We start from the raw sequence: 22,666 nt of genomic DNA, 5'->3' as shown, positions 1-22,666 counted from the left end.
TCTATTTCCCAATGAATTTGCATGACTATTTCCTTGGGGGATCCATCAGGAACTAGAAAGCAGCTACCATTTGCTGTGAACATAAGAATTGCTGCTGCTGGGTCAGACCAGTGGTCCATCGTGCCCAGCAGTCCTCTCACACAACGGCCCTTAGGTCAAAGACCAATGCCCTAACTGAGACTAGCCTTATCTGCATACGTTCTGGTTCAGCAGGTACTTGTCTAACTTTGTCTTGAATCCCTGGAGGGTATTTTCCCCTATAACAGCCTCCGGAAGAGCGTTCCAGTTTTCTACCACTCTCTGGGTGAAGAAGAACTTCCTCATGTTTGTACGGAATTTATCCCCTTTTAACTTTAGAGAATGCCCTCTCGTTCTCTCTACCTTGGAGAGGGTGAACAACCTGTCTTTATATACTAAGTCTATTGCCTCATTATCTTGAATGTTTCGGTCATGTCCCCTCTGTCTCCTCTTTTCAAGGGAGAAGAGGCCCAGTTTCTCTAATCTCTCACTGTACAGCAACTCCTCCAGCCCCTTAACCATTTAGTTGCTCTTCTGTGGACCCTTTCAAGTAGTACTGTGTCCTTCTTGTACGGCGACCAGTGCTGGATGCAGTATTCCAGGTGAGGGTGTACCATGGCCCAGTACAGCGGCATGATAACCTCCGATTTGTTCATGATCCCCTTCTTAATCATTCCTAACATTCTGTTCACCCTTTTTGCCGCCGCAAATTGTACAGACGGCTTCATTGACTTGTCTACCAGTACTCCCAAGTCTCTTTCCTGGGGGGTCTCTCCAAGTACTGCACCAGACATCCATGAATAAGATTTTTGTTTCTGACACACATCACCTTATACTTACCCACGTTAAACCTCATTTGCCATGTTGTAGCCCATTTCTCGAGTGTGTTTGTCACGTTGCAGATCTTTGCAATCTTCCTGCGTCTGCCCTACTCTGAATAACTTTATATCATCTGCAAATTTAATCACCTCACTCGTACCAATTTCCATAAGCTCACTCTACCAGAAGTGTGGCATCTTTCTGGGCAGAGTGCAGGGCAGTGCCACCCAACAAAATTTGTAGGGCAGAATTTTACAGAGTGGATGTGGCGGCACAAACAGACGATGCCGTCCCACCCTAGACTCAAGGGACTGCTCTGGTATGTTGCATCTATAAGGAATCGTATGCTGTTTGCACAGGAAGGAAAGATTAGGTTCTTACCTAGATAATCCTCTTTTTTGAAGAACAGCATACAATTCCTTAAGCCTTGCCCTATCAGATGTCTTTTATGGCTGCGGAAGCTTGTAGTCTCGCAAGAGTATCCAGCATTGTGGCTTGTTCTTTGTTAAGAGCTGTATAAGTGTTAGTGCTAGTTTCTTGTTTCGCCATCGTTCTTTGTTGCCCCTTTGGGTGGTAGTTTATTAACTCTTAAGTTCAGTCTGCTCTGCAGTAGTAACTATCTGGATAAGGGAGTTCCCTGAAGCCCTCCTTGTTTTCATTTCCTCTTTTAGGGGTTATCACTTGCTTTGGTACAGTCTGAGGAGAGGGTGCGCTGTCCAGAGAAAAGGGAGGCAGAGAGAAAAATATGATTGATGTCATCTACAACCAACTCACGATTTGAGGTGCTTAACCCATCCATAAGGAATCATATGCTATTCTACAGGAAAGAGGATTATCAAGGTAAGAATGTAATCCTTCCTTTGCTTGCAAGACAGTTTTACTATGGACAGTTTTTCTTGTTTTGTAATGCCTGGCTTTATTCTAGATCATCTTTAACTGTCTTTCTAATATGTTACTCTAACTTGGGTGACTTAATCTCAAAAAGATGAATAATAGTTTGTATTTTAAAAAAATTTCATGTCCTATGCTTTTTTTTTCTTTTTTCTTATTGCATGGGAAGTTTAGCTATATTTGGAGAGGGGGAGGGATTTTAATTTCAGGTCTATTAACAGATTTCTATTAAACTGAATAATGTCAATTTTAGATTCTTCAGGCAGCTGAGTTTCTAGACACTGAATTTCGACCTGGTATGAGTAGCAGGCAGAAGAATAAAGCAAAACGAATGGCTAAGTTAATTGCCAAGCAGAAATCTCGAGATGCAGTAGAAAATGAAAAGAGGTAATTGTCTCTTATTCTTTTATACTACTTTTGTTTATAAATGGGTAACTTTATAAATAAAATGAAAATGAAGACAGATGCATCAAATTCTACATTTATAACAGTATTTTGTCTATGTTTTGAACATAATCCTCATTGATGCTACCATAAAGGATGACTACAAAGATCTATTTTGGTTTACAGTATTTACGTATAGGAACAGCAGAATATTTCATGGAATTCTTATGTCACTTACTAATGGTTATAGCCAGAATACAGAAAAATAAATCCTCTTATTACAGGAGTGCAGTTTTGTCTTTGAGGGCCATACACAAGTCATATATTATTGGGCTATCCCTAATGCATATGCATGAGATTGATCTGTATGCGTACTGCTTCCTTTGTATGCAAATCAGTCTCATGCATATTGGGATTTTTAGTGCAATATGGGTGTCATTATGGACAGTAGTGTATTCTCATGCTTGTGAGCCCTGCAGAAAGAATCCACTCCAGGTTTCAACTCCTCCAGAGAGAGCTCTGCTGCCCTCTTCAGTTTTTCATTCTGCACATGAGCTGGAAGGTGTCTTTCTGATGCTCTGTATATTTCTTTATTATTTTTGGTAGTTTTTTTATTGCATTTTTGAGGATTTTGGAGCACTAGAGTTCCCTAGTGTGGGGGTAAGCCCTGCCTGCGTGGATAGGAAGCAGACTTTGGGATCTGTAGCCAGCAGGTTAATCCCTTGGGCACCTGTTTGACCAGCCTGCAGGAAACTTAGTGTAGCTTGGGGTCCATATCCCTAGTAGCTTAGCTCACCTACTGAATTGCAGGGGCTTGAGCACAGGCTGTTAGGGCTCTTATGAATTTAAGAACTGTCATACTGGGATAGACCGAAGGTCCATCAAATCCAGAATCTTGTTTCCAGCAGTGGCCAACCCAGGTCCTAGCTAGATCTCAAGTAGTAAAACATTTAATGCTGCTTATCCTAGGAATAAGTAGTGGATTTCCCCAAATCATCTCAATAATGAACTATGGACTTCTCTTTTAGGAAATTTTCCAAACCTTTTTTAAACCCCGCTAACTTAACTGATTTCACTAATCACTACATTCTCTGGCAGTGAATTCCAGAGTTTAATTACACGTTGTATGAAGAAATATTTTCTCTGGTTTGTTTTAAATCTACTACTTAGTAGCTTCATCGCATGTCCCCTAATCCTAGTATTTTTAGGAAGAGTGAACAAACAATTCATTGTCACCCATAACCTCAGGGCAATGTGTCCAGGGCTGCGGGGACAAGGAAATACTTTTGTGGGCCGTGGAGGGTGCCACAAGGAAAGGAAAAATAAAAGTTTAGAGTAAGGATTCACCCACAAGCTAGGTAAGTATTTCAGAAAACCAGGACTGGATTTATTTTGTTTCATACAAGTAACTAGGAAGCTGTACTTGTCAGTTCACATACCAGTCAAAACAAAAATGAAAAACTAACTTGTCAGGATTTCCCTTCAAAACAGCACAGTCTCAACACCTTGAGCTTCATTCTCATAAACAGAAAAGTTTTAAATTCAAGTAGCAAAAGGGCTCTGTATTTATCAGTGAGCCTCAGCTTCAAAGTTCTTTCAAAAAGAAAAACTAACAAAAAGAAACAATCTCTTCCTTTTGGTAGTACAACTTGGACTAATGTCAGTGCAACAGCACTGTACTTCTTCAGCAATGGAAAGTGCTGACCAGGTGGTTTTGTAATCCCCTTAGGCAGTTTCTTTACTTGCCTTGGAACAGCACACTTCCATGGGTTGTATTTCATTCTGGACCTCAGCACTCGGTTCCGGCTCCAACTCCATGGCTTGTGGAACTTCACAGGGATCAGGAGTTAACACAGCACCAGCTTCTGAAAACTCCATACATTCAGGCGTTTGGTGGCACTGCAGAGCTCTCAGCCCTGAGCTAGGCTGCCAATACTTCGCCTCCAGCTGTTCCCTGTCTCTCCACTTCTCTCTCTGCTCTTCCAACTGCTCAGTCCTAAGGTTAAGTAACCTGCAGCCCCGCCCCACACTCCCAGGTGCAAAGGATTTCCAGTTACTAGACTTGGGAAGGCATGGGGGGAAGGGAAGACTGCAGCTCAGTTCCCTTTACTGGACACAGTAGGAACGGCAGGCAAAAGGCTAAACTGGGGTTTTAACTGAGCAGATTGGGAACTATCTGCTCTAGAAATGGGCCTTATACTAGGGCCAGTCCTAGCAGGCACACCTTGCATATCACAACATCTACCCTTTCCACTCCACTCAGTATTTTATAGACCTCTTATCATATCACCCCCGAGTCATCTCTTCTACATGCTGAAGTGCCTTAGCTGCTGTTATTACGGCCTTCAATAACTGACCTCACGACAACTCAGTATGCTAGTGTAAGTAATATATATTTTATTAACAATCAATAACAAGTTACAAGAGCAAATCCCTTCAGCATATAGAGCTGACAGATAATATACCTCAAGCGCTTGAGTATACTTGGATGTCTGTCCTGCCTAAGGCCTCAAAAGGCTGTCCTTTTATATATTTTTGACAGTCTGAGACCATGTTGGTACATGTTAAATGTGTAATTATTGTTGGACATACACAGTTTGTCATAATGATCATCTTCCTTATTTCATTAATTGGCCAATATTTTTACTTTCCTAAGTCATATTGCGTGATATCCTGTTACCAAAAGATTCTAATTAATTCCTTTCTAATATCAAGGTTCCTCAGTTTTTCTGAGCAAGGTCTGCCCATTCCTTATTTGTACAGTAACCAATTATATATCTATTCTTGATTAAGATATGTGGTAATTACTCTCTATGGTGACTTCTGTATGAAGGATGGGTTCCGCTTGGCTTGGCTTTACTAATTTTAGTAGAGATAAGAGTTTGTGAGAACAGTAATGTTTCAAAAGTATTTTTCAGGCCTGTAAAAAGTATTGTCATTTTCCTATTATTCTGGGGATTTCAGGGGGCTTTATCTTCACCTCCAGTATCATGGAGGTCTTAAAATCTTCACCTGTACGCACCTGTACAGGCTTTTCTTCTCTCCCTCCTTCCTCATAGGACGTCATCCCAAACCTTTTATCATTTTTGTTGCCCTTCTCTGTACCTTTTCTAATTTCGCTATATCTTTTTTGAGATACGGTGACCAGAACTGCACATAGTATTCAAGTTATGGCTGTACCACATAGCAGTACAAGGGCATTATAATATTTTAATCTTTGTTTTCCATTCCTTTCCTGATAATTCCTAACATTCTATTTGCTTTCTTAGCCGCTGCCACACAATGAAATGAGGGTTTCAATGTTTCCTCAACAATAACACCTGGGCAGTGACTCCTAAAATAAAACCCAGCACGTAGCTATAGTTTGGGTTCCTGTTTCCTACATGCATCACTTTGCACTTGCTCACATTAAACGTCATCTGCCGTTATGATACCCAGTCTTCCAGTCTCACAAGGTCCTCTTGCAGTTTTTCATAATCTTCTTGTGATTAAACAACTTTGAATAACTTTGTGCCATCAGCAAATTTAATTATCTCGCTAGTTATTCCTATCTCTAGGTCATTGATATGTTAAAAAGCAGCGGTCCCAGTATAGACCCTTGGGGATCCCCACTAATTACCCTCCTCAATTGAGAGTATTGACCATTTAAACCCACTCTTTTTCTGTCTTTTAACCAGTTCTTAATCCATAATAGGACATTACCTCCTATTCCATGACTTTCTGATTTCCTCTGAAGTCTTTCATGAGGTACTTTGTCAAATGCCTTTTGAAAATCCAAATACACAATAACAACCTGTTCACCTTTATCCACATTCACCCCTTCAAAGAAATGCAGTAGATTGGTGAGGCAAGTTTTCCCTTTACTAAAACCATGTTGGCTTTCTGTCACTAATCCATGTTTTTTGCCATCACCTTTTCAACCTGTTTGGCCACCTTTTAGATCATCACTTGCTATCGCTAAGTACTGCTCCTCTTCCGTTCACAAAAGTTTTTCACCACCTGAACTATATCATTCCCTCGTGATTTTGCAGCCCAAATATGAGGGATCTTCAAAATGTTTCTGCAGTTTTATATTTTTAAATGAGTATTTATTAAATATCTTGGAAGCAAATTACATTTTTCCCAGCATCCAGCTAACATGCTCTTACCACTTCTCCTGCCCTCCAACCATTTCCTGTGGAAATAGGAAAATGCGGAAGCTTTGTGAAGAACCCTCGTATATGACCTTGTATTTCTTAGCATTAAATCTTAGCTGCCAGATATCAGACCATTTTTCAAGTTTTTCTAGGTCCTTCCTCATGTTATCCACACCATCAGGACTGTCTACTCTATTGCAGATTTTGGTATCATCAGCAAAGAAGCAAATCTTACCCGACAACCCTTCAGCAATACTGCTTACAAAATTGTTAAAATAACTGGTAACATCCCTTTCCTCAGAGTAATCTCCATTGACCACTACCCTCTGTTGCCTTCCACTTAGTCAGTTTTGACCCAGTCCATTACTGACAAGGAGGGTCGAGGGTCTGCCAGATGAACCAAGATATCATCAGCAAAAGCCAACAGCTTGAATGTAGTATTACCTATACTAATCCCCTGTATAGTGGACATGGCATAAATATCCTGTATGAATGGGTCCAGGGTAAGCACAAATAATAATGGTGACAGTGGGCAGCCCTATCTGGTTCCCCTATGGATCGAAAACCGATCTGTTTCAAAATCTTTCAACACTAATTTAGCTTGGGGAAGGGCATACAAGGCCCGCACAGCTGAAACAAAATACCCATCAAAACTATATGCTGTCAATGTGGCATATAGAAAATCCCACCACACCCTATCAAACGCCTTTTCGGCATCGAAACTGATCAACACAGAAGGGATATTCCAGGCCGTCCGCTGTTCCAACAAAATAAAGTAATTTCCTCACATTCTTAGTTATTGTCCTACCCTTCACAAAGCCCACCGGGCTTTGTGAATTAGGTCTCTCCATTCTACTTGTAATTTCCCCGCGGCCCTCTTCAGCAACTCGGCAGGGGCGGCGATCAAGACAGGCTGCCGACGTCGGGACCTTCACTCTCTGAGTCCCGCCTATTTTGTTTCAACTTCCTGTTTCCGAACAGGCGAGACTCAGAGAGGGAAGGCCCCGACGTCGGCAGCCTGTCTTAATAGCCTGAGGCTGGGAGGAACATTAATGAGCAGGAACCGCAGTCGGCAGGAAATTTAACTGCCGACTTGATCTCGCCGGCCCTGCGCGGACCGGCAGAAATTTTCTGCGGACCGGCAGTTGAAGAACTGTGGATTAGAGAACTCGCTTGAAAAATTTAAAGCCAAACTTAAAAACTTTTCTCTTTAAAGATGCCTTTACTCTTTAGTATCAGCTTCCGCCTTCTTGATTCTTGTGAAGCTTTGAAACATCTAATACTTCTCTTGAAGTGATTCCCATCCTAATGTTTTTGCCACTCCCAATTTACCGTCCTTTTTTTTTGTTGTTGTTAATTTTACTTCAGTGTATTTTAAACAACCTTTCCCTCCCTTAATTTCCTTTTGTTTAATGTATGTTAACCTAAATTTGTCTAGGATTTTTAATATTTGATAAAATATTGCTTTTATTTATTTATTTATTTTAACTGTTCTCTTTATAATCTTTTTATATTGTACACCGTTTAGACAGTTGTTTTGATGGATGGTATATCAAAAATAAAGAAACTGCCTACTTGTCCTCTGATAAAGTATAGTTATTCAACAGTAGCAGATGTTATCCGAGGACAGCAGGCAGATATTCTTACAACCATCCCACCTCCCCTAGATGACTTTTTAGCTTTTTATTGAACTGATGGTCCAGTGAGCTGAAGTCAGGTGGGAAGGCACCAGCACATGCGCAGTATGTGGGCTGCCTTAAAGATTTAAGGTAACAGTACACTTTTTGACTCTGTGCCGGGGTTTCGTGGATGACATCACCCACATGTGAGAATATCTGCCTGCTGTCCTCGGATAACACCTGCTACAGGTGAGTAACTATTCTATTTACACACAATCTTTTATAGTACATTCAGTAACTTTCCCATGCTTGTTAAACTACTAAAAATTGAACTCTGCTTTGTATTTTCAGTAATGATAGTACTGATGGAGAACCAGAAGAAAAACGAAGAAAAATTGCCAATGTCATTCTCAATCAGCCAGCAATCGACTCCAAAGTAATGATGGATAATGTGCTGGATAATACAGTTTTGTTTGACGAGGTATGATTTGTGCTTCATTTTTATAATATTACCCAATATTTAGAGGGAAATTGTAGAAGTTTTCTATTAAATACTAATGCAAGTTGTCTGCTACAGGACCCATTTTATTCCTGTGGGCCCTGCTGCAGAAAACATGTGTTATCTTTAGTTAGACCCCTTAAAATTTAATGCTAAAAAATGCAGGGTTACAGAAACCCATTGAAGCTGTGCAGTACTGAACATGAAGTTCTGTGCATAGAACAAGAAAAGGACCTACAGGTAGAGTGCCTTGCAAAGGACTTTACCATCATTAATGCATTTTCACATTTTGTTACAGGTACACCACAGTTTTTCCGGCATCCCTGGTTCTAAAAACTTGTCGGATTAACCATTTTGCTGAACCAGTGGTGGTCACCTTTTATAACACATTCTAACCCACTTCCTGCATGTCTCTGATACTTGCATTTCTCTTAGAAGCCATAGCTAGGGTTACATGTAAGCAACATAAACTAAGAATCTCCCCAAATTGAGGAATCAACGCCAACAAGTGCCATGTAAACAATCCACTTGACCGTGGTTACATTTAACACTACCTGTGAGCCACCCAGTAAACTGGTCAGGTGGGCACAGGAATTTGAAGTTTCTGCTTGTAATTTTGTCCAGACTAAAGGGGTTGCTAGACCGTCTGCTGCCAGAAAATTGGTGGTGTACCTGGATCTAAAAAATATACAATTCTAAATGCATTGAAATAAGAGGTTTTCACTGCTCTATATAAATTATTCCACAATTTCAAATTGGGAACAATTTTAGAAACTTTCAAAGAATAAGAATAAAAATTCAAAAGAAGTCTCGTCATTCCATGCCCCTTGACTCTGCAGAAGCCCCTTTTGCAGTAAGGATAGCCATGAATCATTTAGAATTAGTGACTGGCATGTGAGAGTGCATTAATTTGCCCATACTTCTTGGTAGAATAGTTCAAGCTCTTTCAGTTTAGATTGGATTCATTCTTTGGATTGCAGTCTTCAAGTTTTGCCTCAGACCTCTGTTGTATTTGGGCTTACACTTTGAATGGTCCATTCAGAACATTCACTTTTTTCCTGCTAAGAACTAATTGTTGGTTTTGTTCTATGCCCAGGATTATTGTCCTGTTGAGAGAATTTTGTGGTGTGTTTAAAGTGATCTTTGACCTTGGAGACCTTCCTTAGCAGTTTCTTTATCCTTTTGCTACTGACTTAAGGGATGGCTTGATTTAGGAACTGTCTTGATAGTATTGAGCTTTTTGCACTTTAAACTGATGGATCTGTTGGTACCCCAGGGGATTGTATGTTTCGCCAAAATGCTATTTCAAGTTTCCCAGTATGTACATTTTTGAATAATTTTATCCCAAAGTTCTTATGGCAGCTCTCTGCTAAGCATAAAACAAACAGCTTGATGCTTCACCCTGGAGTAGTTCAATTAGCTCATTTGTGAGTTGATGCAAGAAGACTCTTTGCAACTGCTTTTCTTCATGTGGGTGAGCTCATCTGGGGGAGCACAATTGGCATAATCAAGACATCCAGATTAGAGAATGACACGGTGACAAAATTCATCACCGTTCCCGTCCCCGCGGATAACCGCGGGAATTAATCCCATGTCATTTTCTAGTGTCTATTTCAATCCTAATCCTTCTACACCAGCATTCTTCAAAGCAAAGCTTGCGGGTCAGTGGTTGAGGCCATTCGTACTCTGATTCTTCCCTCTCTCCTCAAAGAATGACATGAAGATGGTTTCCCGCGGTTATCCGCGGGGACGGGAACGGTGATGAATTTTGTCACCGTGTCATTCTTTAATCCAGATCTTGGTTGCACTGCAGAACTCCCAACTCCTGAGGCCACTGGCAGGCACAATTTTAGAAACTTTCAAAGAGTAAGAATAAAAATTCAAAAAAAAGTCTTGATTTGTTTCATGCCCCTTGACTAGGTACTTTGCAGAAGCCCCTTTTGCAGTAAGAATAGCCAGGTTAGACAAAAGGTACATTGTTTTGACTGCATTGATCTTATGGTAGCTACCTTAATTACATTTTTTGATTTGTGTATAATCTGTGCTTGTTTTGGTAAGTGATTCTTATTTTTTTTATTTTATTTTGCTGCTTCTTTGTTAATTATGGTTTTATTTTTAATGTTCTATTTTCATATGTACAGTTAATTTTTCTAATTGTTTCATTTATTCATTATTGCTTATATCATATATGTAAATGTTATGAGGTACATAATAATTTAAAAAATTTGTCAAAACCTGCCTAAATTGACACTTGGACGATCAAAAAGACAGGTTGTCCAAGTACCAATAATCAAACAAGGTTTTAAATGTATCTAAAACCAGCTTAGGCCTTTTCCCTGCCTCTGTGTGCCCAAAGCGAAAAGGGGCTTTTTTGGAGAAGTGGGTAAGGCGGGATGTGGGCTGACCTAGACTTAGTCATCTGGCAACCATAATCGAAAGTTTGACAGGTTGCCTAGAAGGAACTTATACGTTTTGACTTAGACCAAGTCAAAACAGGTATAAGTTCCAGATCGGGCCGCTGAGCATAATCAGCTCAGTGGCCCAGGCAACCCGTCCCACTGCCCCCTTAATGATCATGGCAGGAAAGATGCCCAATCTTTCCTGTCAACACCCGCCACGAACCCCTTCCAATGATTGTCGGCAGGAGGGATGCCCAGTCCGGATGTGGTTAAGGGGGAGTCTTGGTGGTGGGATTCGGGAGGTAGGGGTGGGGGTATCGGCAAGAGGGACTTGGCATCCCTCCTGCCGCCGAACATTGGGGGGAGGGGGTCGCGGGATGTGGCAGGAAAGATTGGGCATTATGCCTTTTATAGTCTTTCCATGAAGCCAGCAACCTCTCCCGATTATTGCTGATCCCCATACAAGATGAGCAGAAACACCCAGGGCCATGCCTTTCGAGGCCCCCCTTCCACTGCACATGAACCCAGGCATGGTCTGATATTGTATACGGACCTATATCCGCCGCTCAAGGTCCCGGAACATCGGTTTCGTCACCCAAATATAGTCTATGCGTGACTGAGTACCATGCACCCAGGACATATGGGTATAATCCCTTTCGGCACCATGCAGCACCCTCCAGGTGTCAATTAACTCCAGGTTATCACTAAATTTGTGGAGCGCCCTCTCCCCAACCTGACGAGGAACCCCTCCCAGCCCCGTGCAGTCCAAACTAGAATCACAAACAGCATTAAAGTCCCCCCCCCCAACAATCAGGGAAGCTTGGGAGAAGGGCAAAAGAAAGCATGTCAATTTGGCATAGAATGCCGGGTCACTGTCATTGGGAGCATAGACATAGCAAAATACCATGTCCTGTTGCTCGATCACCTCCCCCCCCCCCCCCCCCCCCCCCCCGACAGAGCACATATTTTCATTCCCCATCCCTAGCCAAAATTTGTAAATTATCAAGGAGGCCCTTACGGAACAAAATCGCTACCCTCCTGTGTTTCCCCGTCACAGAAGCCGCTACACACTATCCCACCCACCATTGTTTCAACTTAGTATGTTCAAGATCAGTCAAATGGGTTTCCTGCAGGAATGCCATATCCACCTTATGGTGCTGTAATTGTAAAATTTTGGAGCGCTTAACTGGGGAATTTATCCTCCCCACATTCCAGGTTACAAAACCAGGATCCACTGGCATCAACCACTCCACATACTCCACCATCATTACCCGTGTAACCCAGCCACCCCAGCCCCTGACCAGGTCCCACTAGAGCATCAGCTGACCACCCCTAACCAAAGCGGGGCGGAGAGTACCATCCCCCCAACAACCCCCTACCCCAGCTTCTGACCCCTCCCCAGCATCCCTCCATCCCTTCCCTCCACCCTCCAAAGCCCCCCTCCCTACAATCCCCAAGACAAGACTGCATCTCGAGACCATCCAATCAGATATTGAGATCCCTCTAAGAAGAAGCAACACCACCACCCCAGCCACTCCAGAATTCTACACAAAGAATGCAGAAGGCATTCCGCCCAAATCCCCACCACACTCATACTCCCTAAACAGAACCTCCATCCTTCGCTAAAACACTCACCCATCACACAACCACTGCACACCTCCCCATTAAAGTCCCCTCGGCCATTCTGCAGTAATACTGCCGAGGCATGCAATGAAGTCCAGTAGCTGACAGCATCCCTCTCACTTGGGCTGTCCTGTAGGCTTACTGCACTCCGCTGCATCGCTCCTCTGGTCTATTGCCACCAACCAGAAGATCCAGCTCTCTCCTCCACTCTCACTACAGCGGATCCCTCCCTCTGGCAGATTAGGAGCACCCAGTTCTTTCAACACCGACCAGGCCTCTGCCATTGTACAGACCCGTCTCATCGCACTCCCCATCGTCAGTGCCAAGGCAAAGAGATAAAGCTACCTATATCGGAGGCCCTCCCTACGAAGATAGGTGGTCACCGATTGCATATAGAAACATAGAAATAGATGGCAGATAAGGGCCACGGCACATCTAGTCTGCCCACCCTGATGACCCTCCCCTACCTATCTCTTTGAATAGATCCCACATGTCTATCCCATTTGGCCTTAAAATCAGGCACGCTGCTGGCCTCAATGACCTGAAGTGGAAGACTATTCCAGCGATCAACCACCTTTTCAGTGAAAAAGAATTTCCTCGTGTCACCGTGCAGTTTCCCGCCCCTGAGTTTCCACGGATGTCCCCTTGTTGCCGTGGGACCCTTGAAAAAGAAGATATCTTCTTCCACCTCGATGCGGCCCGTGAGATACTTGAACGTCTCGATCATGTCTCCCCTCTCTCTGCGTTCCTCAAGTGAGTAGAGCTGTAACTTCTTTAGCCGCTCCTCGTATGGGAGATCTTTGAGTCCTGAGACCATCTGGGTGGCCATTCTCTGGACCGACTCCAGTCTCAGCACATCCTTACGGTAATGCGGCCTCCAGAATTGCACACAGTACTCCAGGTGTGGTCTCACCATGGATCTATACAGTGGCATAATGACTTCAGGTTTACGGCTGCCGAAACTCCTACGTATGCAACCTATGATTTGCCTTGCTTTGGAGGAAGCTTGCTCCACTTGATTGGCAGTCTTCATGTCCTCATTTACGATCACTCCTAAGTCTCGTTCTGCTTCAGTTCTTGTTAGGATCTCGCCATTAAGGGTGTAAGTCTTGCATGGATTTTGGCTGCCCGGGTGCATGACTTTGCATTTTTTGACATTGAAGCTGAGTTGCCAGGACCTAGACCAGCGTTCCAGTAGAAGTAGGTCGTGCGCCATGTTGTCGGGCATTGAATTTTTGTCTGTTGTGCTTTTCCCCACTTCATTGCTTAGTTTGGCGTCGTCGGCGAATAATGTTATCTTACCTCGGAGCCCTTCTGCCAAATCTCTTATATAGATGTTGAACAGGATCGGGCCCAGGACGGAGCCCTGCGGTACTCCACTGATCACCTCCGTCATATCGGAGGGAGTGCCGTTCACCACTACCCTCTGAAGCCTACTTCCAAGCCAGTTCCCAATCCATTTCGTCAATGTGTCGCCCAATCCTATAGAACTCATCTTGCTCAGCAACCTGCGGTGTGGTACGCTATCGAATGCTTTGCTGAAGTCCAGGTAAACGATGTCCAGGGACTCCCCAGCATCCAGCTTCCTCGTCACCCAGTCAAAGAAGCCGATCAGGTTGGATTGGCAGGATCTCCCCTTAGTAAATCCATATTGACGGGGATCCCGTAGTTTCTCTTCGTTCATGATCGTATCCAATTGGTGTTTGATTAGAGTTTCCATTAGTTTGCTCACTATTGATGTGAGACTTACTGGTCTGTAGTTTGCTGTCTCCATCTTGGAGCCTTTCTTATGAAGTGGAATGCTCCTGGAACGGATTATGCTCGTAATCCAAGGTACCACTATAATGTAATGTAATGTAATTTATTTCTTATATACCGCTAAACTCCATTAGGATTCTAAGCGGTTTAAAATTATAAGTAAAATAGGTACTTAGAAATTCCCTTACTGTCCCGAAGGCTCACAATCTACACAGATAAGGAGATCTCATAACAATGTTAATTATCTATAAGTAAAAGGCTTAACATGATTAATTCTAGTTTATCTGTCTAGCAGCCCTCTTCAAATGTTAGTTAACTTTTTTGAGTCCAGAAAACTACGAAGCTGTTCCGGTACAAAATATACATATTTATTTCCAGCGTGTTTAATCACACACTTTCAAGGGTAGCTTAGTAAGAAAGTAGCTCCCATTTTTATTATTTCTTCCCTCATACTCAGGAATAACTTCCTCCGCTCTTGAGTGGATTTAGTAACGTCAGGGAAAATCCAAATTTTTTTCTCCCAAAAAACAAATTTTGGGAGAAACAAGTAAGTTTTCATGATCATATTTAAATCCTGCTCAGACACTAATGAGACAATCATAGTACCTCGGTATTGAACTTCTTCCTGCAATGTTTCAAGCATTCCAGTTAAATTATTTAAATCTAATTCCTGAGAGCTAGGATTTTCCAACTTTCTTGGTAGGTAATATATCATATTAATTGGTGGAATCAAATCTGATGAAATTTTTAGTCTCCATTAAATATCTTTTAAATACTTCAGTAGTTGTATACAGAACTAACTTAGGGAAGTTCAATGCTCATAGATTCAATCTTCTGCTGAAATTATCCAATTGTTCAATTTTATGTTGAAGAAGAATTCTATCTTGAACCATAGTAGCAAAGAAAGTTTTTAACGAAGAAATTTCCTTATCCACTAGTTCAAATTTTTTATTCGTTTCTAATTGAATATTTTGTACTGAAGTAGATAAGTCATCCAATTTACTTACCACCTTTGATATGTCTTCAGCTGATTTTGTAGCCACAGAATCTACTAACAGTACCCTCTATTAAGGATATCTACTATACTAGAAATACGATTTTCTCTGTTGCTGCGCCCTCCCTTTGGAATGCAATGCCATTAAACCTTCGATCTGAAAATTCCTTAAATAAGTGTGACACTCCTTAAGACAGTGGTTCTTAACCTTGTTGGAGGTACTGAACCCCACCAGTTTCATATGCGTGTTCACCGAACCCTTCTTTATTGGAAAAATAAAATATGATTTTTACAAATTCAAAACATAGGTATACAGTGAGGGAAAAAATAATATCAATTTTGGAAACAAAAAAGTTCTCCTATATTTCGAATAATAACATAATAATGAAATTTACTGCAAATCAGTGTGACTTCTGCTGTTGCCTCTCAGAGACCAGTTCAGAAATGCGTGGCTTTACCTTGGCAAGTGCCACTCTCATGTCATTTTCACAACAAAGTCTGTTCCTTTTCTTCGTTTTTATGTCCAGCATCCTCGAAAAGGATTGCTCGCAAAGATATGTTGTAACAAACAGTATGAAAATTTAAAGAGCTTTCTTAGCAATAACAGGGTACGTTACCAATTGTTTACACCAAAACGTTGAGAGTGTTGTTGTTCTGAAGAGTTGCTGTTGAACTTGGCTCTGCTGAATTTCAATGATTTCATCGATGTATTCATCATTGACATCTGTTGTCTCAACACTAAACGTGAACGGCTGTCTCACCCATGCTGGATATGACTCTCTTGTAGGGAAGTATCCATCGAGAGACTTTGCAAGCTCATCTAAGTGCGTGGCAATAGTTTGCTTCAGTTCTGCGGGTACAGAAATGTCTCAGATTCCAGATACATCTTCGATCTTACTTACACAGTTGTCTAGCAGGGGAAAGTTTGCGAAGTTATCGTTTTCTGTTCGTCGTTTCCATAATGGTAGCTTTTTTTGAAAAGCTTTCAGGTTTTCTTCCGCTTCGATGGTGTTGACTCCACCACCCTGCATCTGCTTATTGAGATGATTGAGAGCTGCAAAGATATCAGCCATGTACGCTAAAATGAGAATGAACTCAGAATTTTTGAAGCAATCTGCATGACAATGTTGCTGCTCTTGCAAAAACAGAGCTAATTCCACACGCATGGCAAAAACACGATTCAGCACCTGTCCCCGGGATAACCACCGAACGTTAGAATGGTACAGAAGTACCTCAAATTCAGATCCCATTTCTTTACACAGCTCCTTGAAGATGCGGTGCTTCAGAGCATTATTTCGCACATAGTTCACGCATTCCACAACAATTTTAAAAACTTCTGCCAGTTTTGGAGGCAAGATTTTTGTTGACAACGCATGCCTGTGCAGAATGCAATGTGTAACAATGATGTGTGGTGCATCGGCATTCACTAGCGCACCAAAACCGGACTTTCTTCCGAGCATGGCTGGAGCTCCGTCCGAACAAACTGCAGAAACCATATCCCACGAAAGATTGTTGTCTTTGAAGAAGTCATCCACAAGTTTCTTCACATCAGTTGCCTTAGTTGTTGTTATAAGAGGCTTACAAAATAAAAAATCTTCCTTTATCACGTCGTCTTTCACATAGCGCACGAATACTGCAAGCTGGCTTAGATTGGAAACGTCTGTGGTCTCGTCGAGTTGAAGGCTGAATTTTGCCTGGCTTGAAATCAGATCTGCAACTACTTGAGCCAAGATGTCTTTGCTCATATCCTCTATTCTGTTGCTGATGATGTCATTTGAAAGAGGAATTTCAGATAACTGAACTTCAGCCGCTTTTCCCAGCATGATATTCGCCATCTTCAACTCAGCTGGTTTTATGAGTTTCACCAATGGTGTGTGGTTTGCCCTGCTTTGCAATCAGGTAAGCAACTTCGTACGATGCTGTGAGGATCGGTTTGTTGATGGGTACAAAGCCGAGAACAGGCAGAGTAGCCTTTTCATCGAATCTTGCTCTCTTCACTTTGAATTCAGCGAGCGTTGTGTTCTTGTATTTTCCATCTCCATGCAGCTTAAGGAAGTGTTCCCTTAGTTTTGCTGGAGCTAGACTAGAATTACTCAACTTGGCATTGCAAATCATGCAATTAGAACGCTGACTCCCATCACGTTCCGTTATACATGTGAATCCATATTGTACATATTCGTCCGACCACTTTCGTATTTTGCTCGACATAGTAAGGGATTAAAATATTAAGATAGGTATCACACGACGTACCATCACAACAGTTACAATTCGACTACTGTGCGCATCAAATCCCCTGGCAGCATAGATAGGCCAAGCGATGTTGTGTGATCACCTGCAGCCAATTATGGACAAGCGGGGCATATCATCACGAATCATAAGTGCTTCGGTCACGTTCAATCATCTATCAGTTAAATCACAAATTTTGATCAGGAATTGATTGATGTATATAAGGCGTTAGTTACAGATTGATAGATCAAGAAACCGAGTACACGATCAGTCTTGATCAAAATCACTGAATAACTGATAGATGATTGAACGTGACCGAAGCGCTATATGAGTCGAAGGTGTGTTTTGACCTCCGTCGAACCCGCGAGACTGACTCACCGAACCCCTGGGGTTCGGTCGAAACCAGGTTAAGAACCACTGCCTTAAGACATTCCTTTTCAAAGAAGCTTATCAAAACTCCAACTCTGATCAAGTAGATTGTTTACTAGGAAATCATGTAGCATTATCTTATGATACGGTTCTATTTGGAACAGCTATGAGGAAAAAGTCAGATATCTTTTTTTAATAATAAACTTTTATTGATAATGACCGGAATCGCCATTCAACATATCACTAATAATTGGAAGGATTATACTAGACTTAATTGTAACTTTTGGTGGAATTCATTGAGTCATATGTATAAAATGGAATGATCATTAGCTGTATAAAATGGCAACTATAAGATCTTTATTAAAATATGGGGGCCGTTGACATCCTTTTGTAATGATTAAACACCATTTTTCTATTGAAATATACACCATATACACCATATACTATAGGGAGGGGGAGTGGTTCATTTTGTATTGTTTATTTTAGTAATAATGGGGATGAGGGGAGGGATGAGGGTTTTATATATACACTTTATGATATTGTATGAAGATTTTAAAGTGTTGTTTTTCAAAGTTATTTATTTTGTTATTTGTACACTTGATGAAAGTTTGAAGATGAATAAAGATTATTAAAAAAAAAACAACCCCTCCAACTGAATCCCCAAATAAACATGGGAAAATAAAAACGCTTCTAGGAAGCAATACCCTATCCTTTCCTTCTGTTTTACCCTCTCCCCTCATTTTATTTTTATTTATACAATGTAATTTAAACATCTTTCCCTCTCCTCTTTTTCCTTTGTTTCGTATCCTTTGTAATCAAGTCTTTGTCCTGACCTTCTTCCCCCTACCTCCATAGAGATTTTATTTTCTCATATTTAGATTTAACTTTTATTAAAAATTATTATTATTATTATTTTTTTAATTTTCTTACTATTGTAAACCGACCAGATACATGTGATGGTCGGTATATCAAAATACTAATAAACGTGAAACTTTCGAGTCTCTGAAGACTCTTCCAAATATTTCCAAGTGTCACTGCTGAGGAGTCAGTTCCCTCCACAACTCCAGAGAATGCTGACTCTGCATCCTGTTCAGCATGATAGCCACCTCAACATAGAGCTACCGGGCTCATTGAGCACTCGACTCTCTCACGTTACACACTGTCCTGCACTGGATTCAGTGGTGATCGGGCAGATGGAGGGGAGAGAGATATTTCAAAGCCCAAGGCTCCGAAGGCTCCTTCCATCGGTGCATCAGCGGGCACATTTCTCCCTCTTGTAATTACCAATGAGCTCGTCAGAAACCGGTCCATCAGTGATTGCCCGCGTGTGGAGGGCTCCACCCAGAGAACGCCCTTGCGTTTAGTATGGGGCATAGTTGCAATTGTAGCCAGAAAAACCCAGGTTTAGAAGAAAAAAAACAGCAAGGTAAGACAGAGCTCCGGCACCGAGTGCATTCACACCACCGCCTTCTTTTTCTCCCCCCCCCACAAGATTCTAAATTCTATGCTATGTGGCACATTTTATTTTATTTTCCTACCTCATGTGCTTTCCCTTCCCCCTTTCTTTCCTATGTACAGATTGTATTTCTTCCTTTCTTTCCCTCCTCATTTCATTTATGTAATTGTGTTTACAATAATAATAATAATAACTTTATTCTTCTATACCGCCATAGTCAGATGACTTCTAGGTGGTTCACACCAAAGAGGGCTGGACAATCAGCGAATTACAAAATGTAAATAGTGAAGGTATAACATATTACACAAGAAATAGGGTGAAGGGACAAAAGCGCGCCGACATCTCGGCCCAGACAATTGCACGCAAGACTCTAGCACGCCGCTGTAAAAGTTAATCTTAAAGAGATCCGATGTGGGGTGTCTCCCACTTTACCTAATACTGTTCGCGCTGCCGTTCGGGGGGGTGCAACCTCCCCATTATATAGGAAACTTAACTTTTTCCAAAAAAATCAGGAAAAAGTTAAGTTTCCTCTATAAAGGGGGGGTTCCAACCCGCCAACCCCCCCCCCCCCCAACGGTAGCGCGAACACTATTAAGTAAACTGGGGGTGGGGTTCCCCATCAAACCCCCCATTGGAGCTCTTTAAAATTAACTTTTCCGACGGTGCGCTGGAGTCTTGCGCCCAAATGTCTGGGCTAAAATGTCAGCGCGGCTTTGTCCTGCACGCGAATGATTGTGAACCAGAAATAGACAGAAGGAAAATATAAATTTAGTGTGGCTTCTGTTTAGGAGATACATCTTTCAAACAGCACAGTTTGAATTACTCTATGAAAGGCGCCTTAGGTCAGCCCGGCTCCATTGATGTAATTACCTAGCCAAGGCTGCTGTTTGCTTGTTTGAAACATGAAAGACCTGTCCAAAAAGGATTTATATTTGCAGCCGGTGATCCTTGAGTATGCAAATATGGTACAGTTTTTGGTTGACCATGTGGGGTTGTGTAATACGAAATGTAAGGAAGGCACTAGTTCCCAGGCCTGCTTGAAAAAAATACAAGCAAACTTAAACATTATTCGCACCTCCATTGGCAACCAGTGTAACAGTCTGTAGTAGGGGCTAATGTGGGCGCTTTTCTTCAATCCGAATATCAAGCGAACTGCCATGTTCTGTACTATTCTTAATTTTTGTACTGTTTTCTTTGGGATACCCAGATAAACAATATTGCAGTAGTCCAGTATTGATAGAACCAAAGACTGCACCAGTAATTCTAAGGATGTAGTTTCTAAGTATTTTTTAATGGTTCGTCATCTTTTAGATTACTGGTGCAATCTTTGGTTGTATCAATACCATGGGCCACATTAGCAGGAAAATCAAAATCGGGCTTTCTGAGCATAAAAGCAGTATACACACGTCTATTCTCTGCCCCTATGGTGCCCCATTGCTTGGAAAAACAACATGAATTTGACTAATTGCGCTGGCTTGTGACTGAACAGCTCCCCTCGGATTTTAGAGGGGATAAAACTGCCCACATTCAATTGCGGGAACAGTATTGGATATTTCAGCTGGACTCTGTTGCCCCTCTGGCCTTAATGAAAACATTGAATGTGGCCTTAATGAAAACATTGAATGGAATACTATAATCTGACATTCAGCTGTCGCTCCCGTGGGCCTCCTGTTTCCATTGGCTGTTTTAGCCCCATGGACTTCTCCCTCTTTTCGTCTCCTATTGGCTCTTGTGGTTCTTGCTCCGCCTTATAGCGGAGCCTGCGCAGCTCGGGCGTTTCCACCCCTCTCCAGCCTTCTGCTCCTCTTTGCCACATCGACGGCAGTTTTGAATTGTTTGGATTAAATCATCATTTTTTTGGTCTGCTTCAGGTCCCTGAGGAAGGGACACTTTGAATCCCAGAAACCGGGTTTAGTTGGACCTACAGCAGGGATGTTGTGAACTATAAACGCCTCAAGTGATTCCAGGCTATCTGGACTAACATTCAAAAGCTAAGTTTGGAGTTATTTTCTCCTGGGGTACAGCTGGAGGGTTCATAGCGCAATCATTGCTTGATCACTGCACTAGCATTATTTGAAATTATTAAGAATTTAAATTGATTTAACACATTTGTGTTCACATTCATTATTTGTTGCACACATGGTGTGCCCTGTGATAGTGTGCAGGTGTGGTGAGTTTATTAAGCTCACTGACCAGTCCAGTTAAGCGCTGGGGATTCTTCTCCAAATCGTTAATTCCTCACACTGAGGGCACACCTTTTCACATTATAAATTTATTATTTTTTGAAAGTTGTGCATTGGGCTTTTGACTATCACTGTTTTTTTTGTGTGTCACACATTCATAGAGCATTCATATCTACCCCTGTATTAAGTAAAAAATGTTTAAAAGATTACTGAAGAGTGACAGTATGTGATTAGCGGAATCTTTTGTATTTTATGACCGTTAGGCCTTATATGTTCTTCTTATATATTTTATTGTACACCGCTTAGATTTACATTGATAAGCGGTTTATCAAAACTTAATAAATTAGAAAGTTGAAACTTTATTAATTGGGATGAAAATATACAGACAGACTGATTCAGGAAAGGAGGCACCAGAAGTCACAGTGAATACTTCCATTATTCCCTATGGGGAACTTTGGGGGAAGTCTGTAAATTTTGTTTTTGAGAGGCTCCTGAGAAAATTAAAGAGTCATGGGATAGGTGGCAAAGTTCAGTTGTGGATAAGGAATTGGTTATCGGATAGAAAACAGAGGGTAGGGTTAAATGGTAATTTTTTTCAAAAGAGGAGAGTAAACAGTGGAGTGCCGCAGGAATCTGTACTGGGACCGGTGCTATTTAACTTATTTATAAATGATCTGGAAATTGGAACGACGAATGAGGTGATTAAATTTGCAGATGACACTAAACTGTTAAAAATTGTTAAAACTCATTCAGATTGTGAAAAATTGCAGGCGGACCTTAGGAAATTGGAAAACTGGGCATTCAAGTGGCAGATGAAATTTAATGTGGACAAATGCAAAGTGATACACATTGGGAAGAATAACCTGAATCACAGTTACCGGATGCTAGGGTCCACCTTGGGGGTTAGCGCCCAAGAAAAGGATCTTGGTATCATTGTAGATAATACGATGAAACCTTCCGCCCAATGTGCGGCAGCAGTCAAAAAAGCAAACAGGATGCTGGGAATTATTAAAAAAGGGATGTTAACAAGACTAAGAATGTCATAATGCCCCTGTATTGCTCCATGGTGTGACCTCATTTGGAGTATTGTGTTCAATTTTGGTCTCCTTATCGCAAAAAAGATATAGTAGCGCTAGAAAAGGTTCAAAGAAAAGTGACCAAGATGGTAAAGGGGATGGAACTCCTCTCATATGAGGAAAGACTAAAATGGTTAGGGCTTTTCATCTTGGAAAAGAGACGGCTGAGGGGAGATATGATTGAAGTCCACAAAATCCTGAGTGGAGTAGAACAGG

General features: G+C 41.6%; 1 protein-coding gene across 4 annotated transcripts in view; it reads left to right on the top strand.

Annotated features, from left to right (window-relative positions):
- Positions 1–22,666, top strand: part of BTAF1 (B-TFIID TATA-box binding protein associated factor 1) — a 394,756-nt gene that overhangs the window by 65,169 nt on the left and 306,921 nt on the right. For all 4 annotated transcript variants that reach the window (XM_033943697.1, XM_033943698.1, XM_033943699.1 and 1 more), the window contains 2 exons: positions 1,982–2,115; positions 8,219–8,348. In XM_033943697.1, coding sequence (XP_033799588.1) covers positions 1,982–2,115; positions 8,219–8,348 — 264 coding nt within the window. The remainder of the gene's footprint in view (positions 1–1,981; positions 2,116–8,218; positions 8,349–22,666) is intronic.

This window comes from Geotrypetes seraphini, chromosome 4, assembly GCF_902459505.1.
Source record: "Geotrypetes seraphini chromosome 4, aGeoSer1.1, whole genome shotgun sequence".
Taxonomy (NCBI): domain Eukaryota; kingdom Metazoa; phylum Chordata; class Amphibia; order Gymnophiona; family Dermophiidae; genus Geotrypetes; species Geotrypetes seraphini.
The sequence above is the reverse complement of the archived record's forward strand: the minus strand, read 5'-3'. Positions and strand labels throughout refer to the sequence as shown.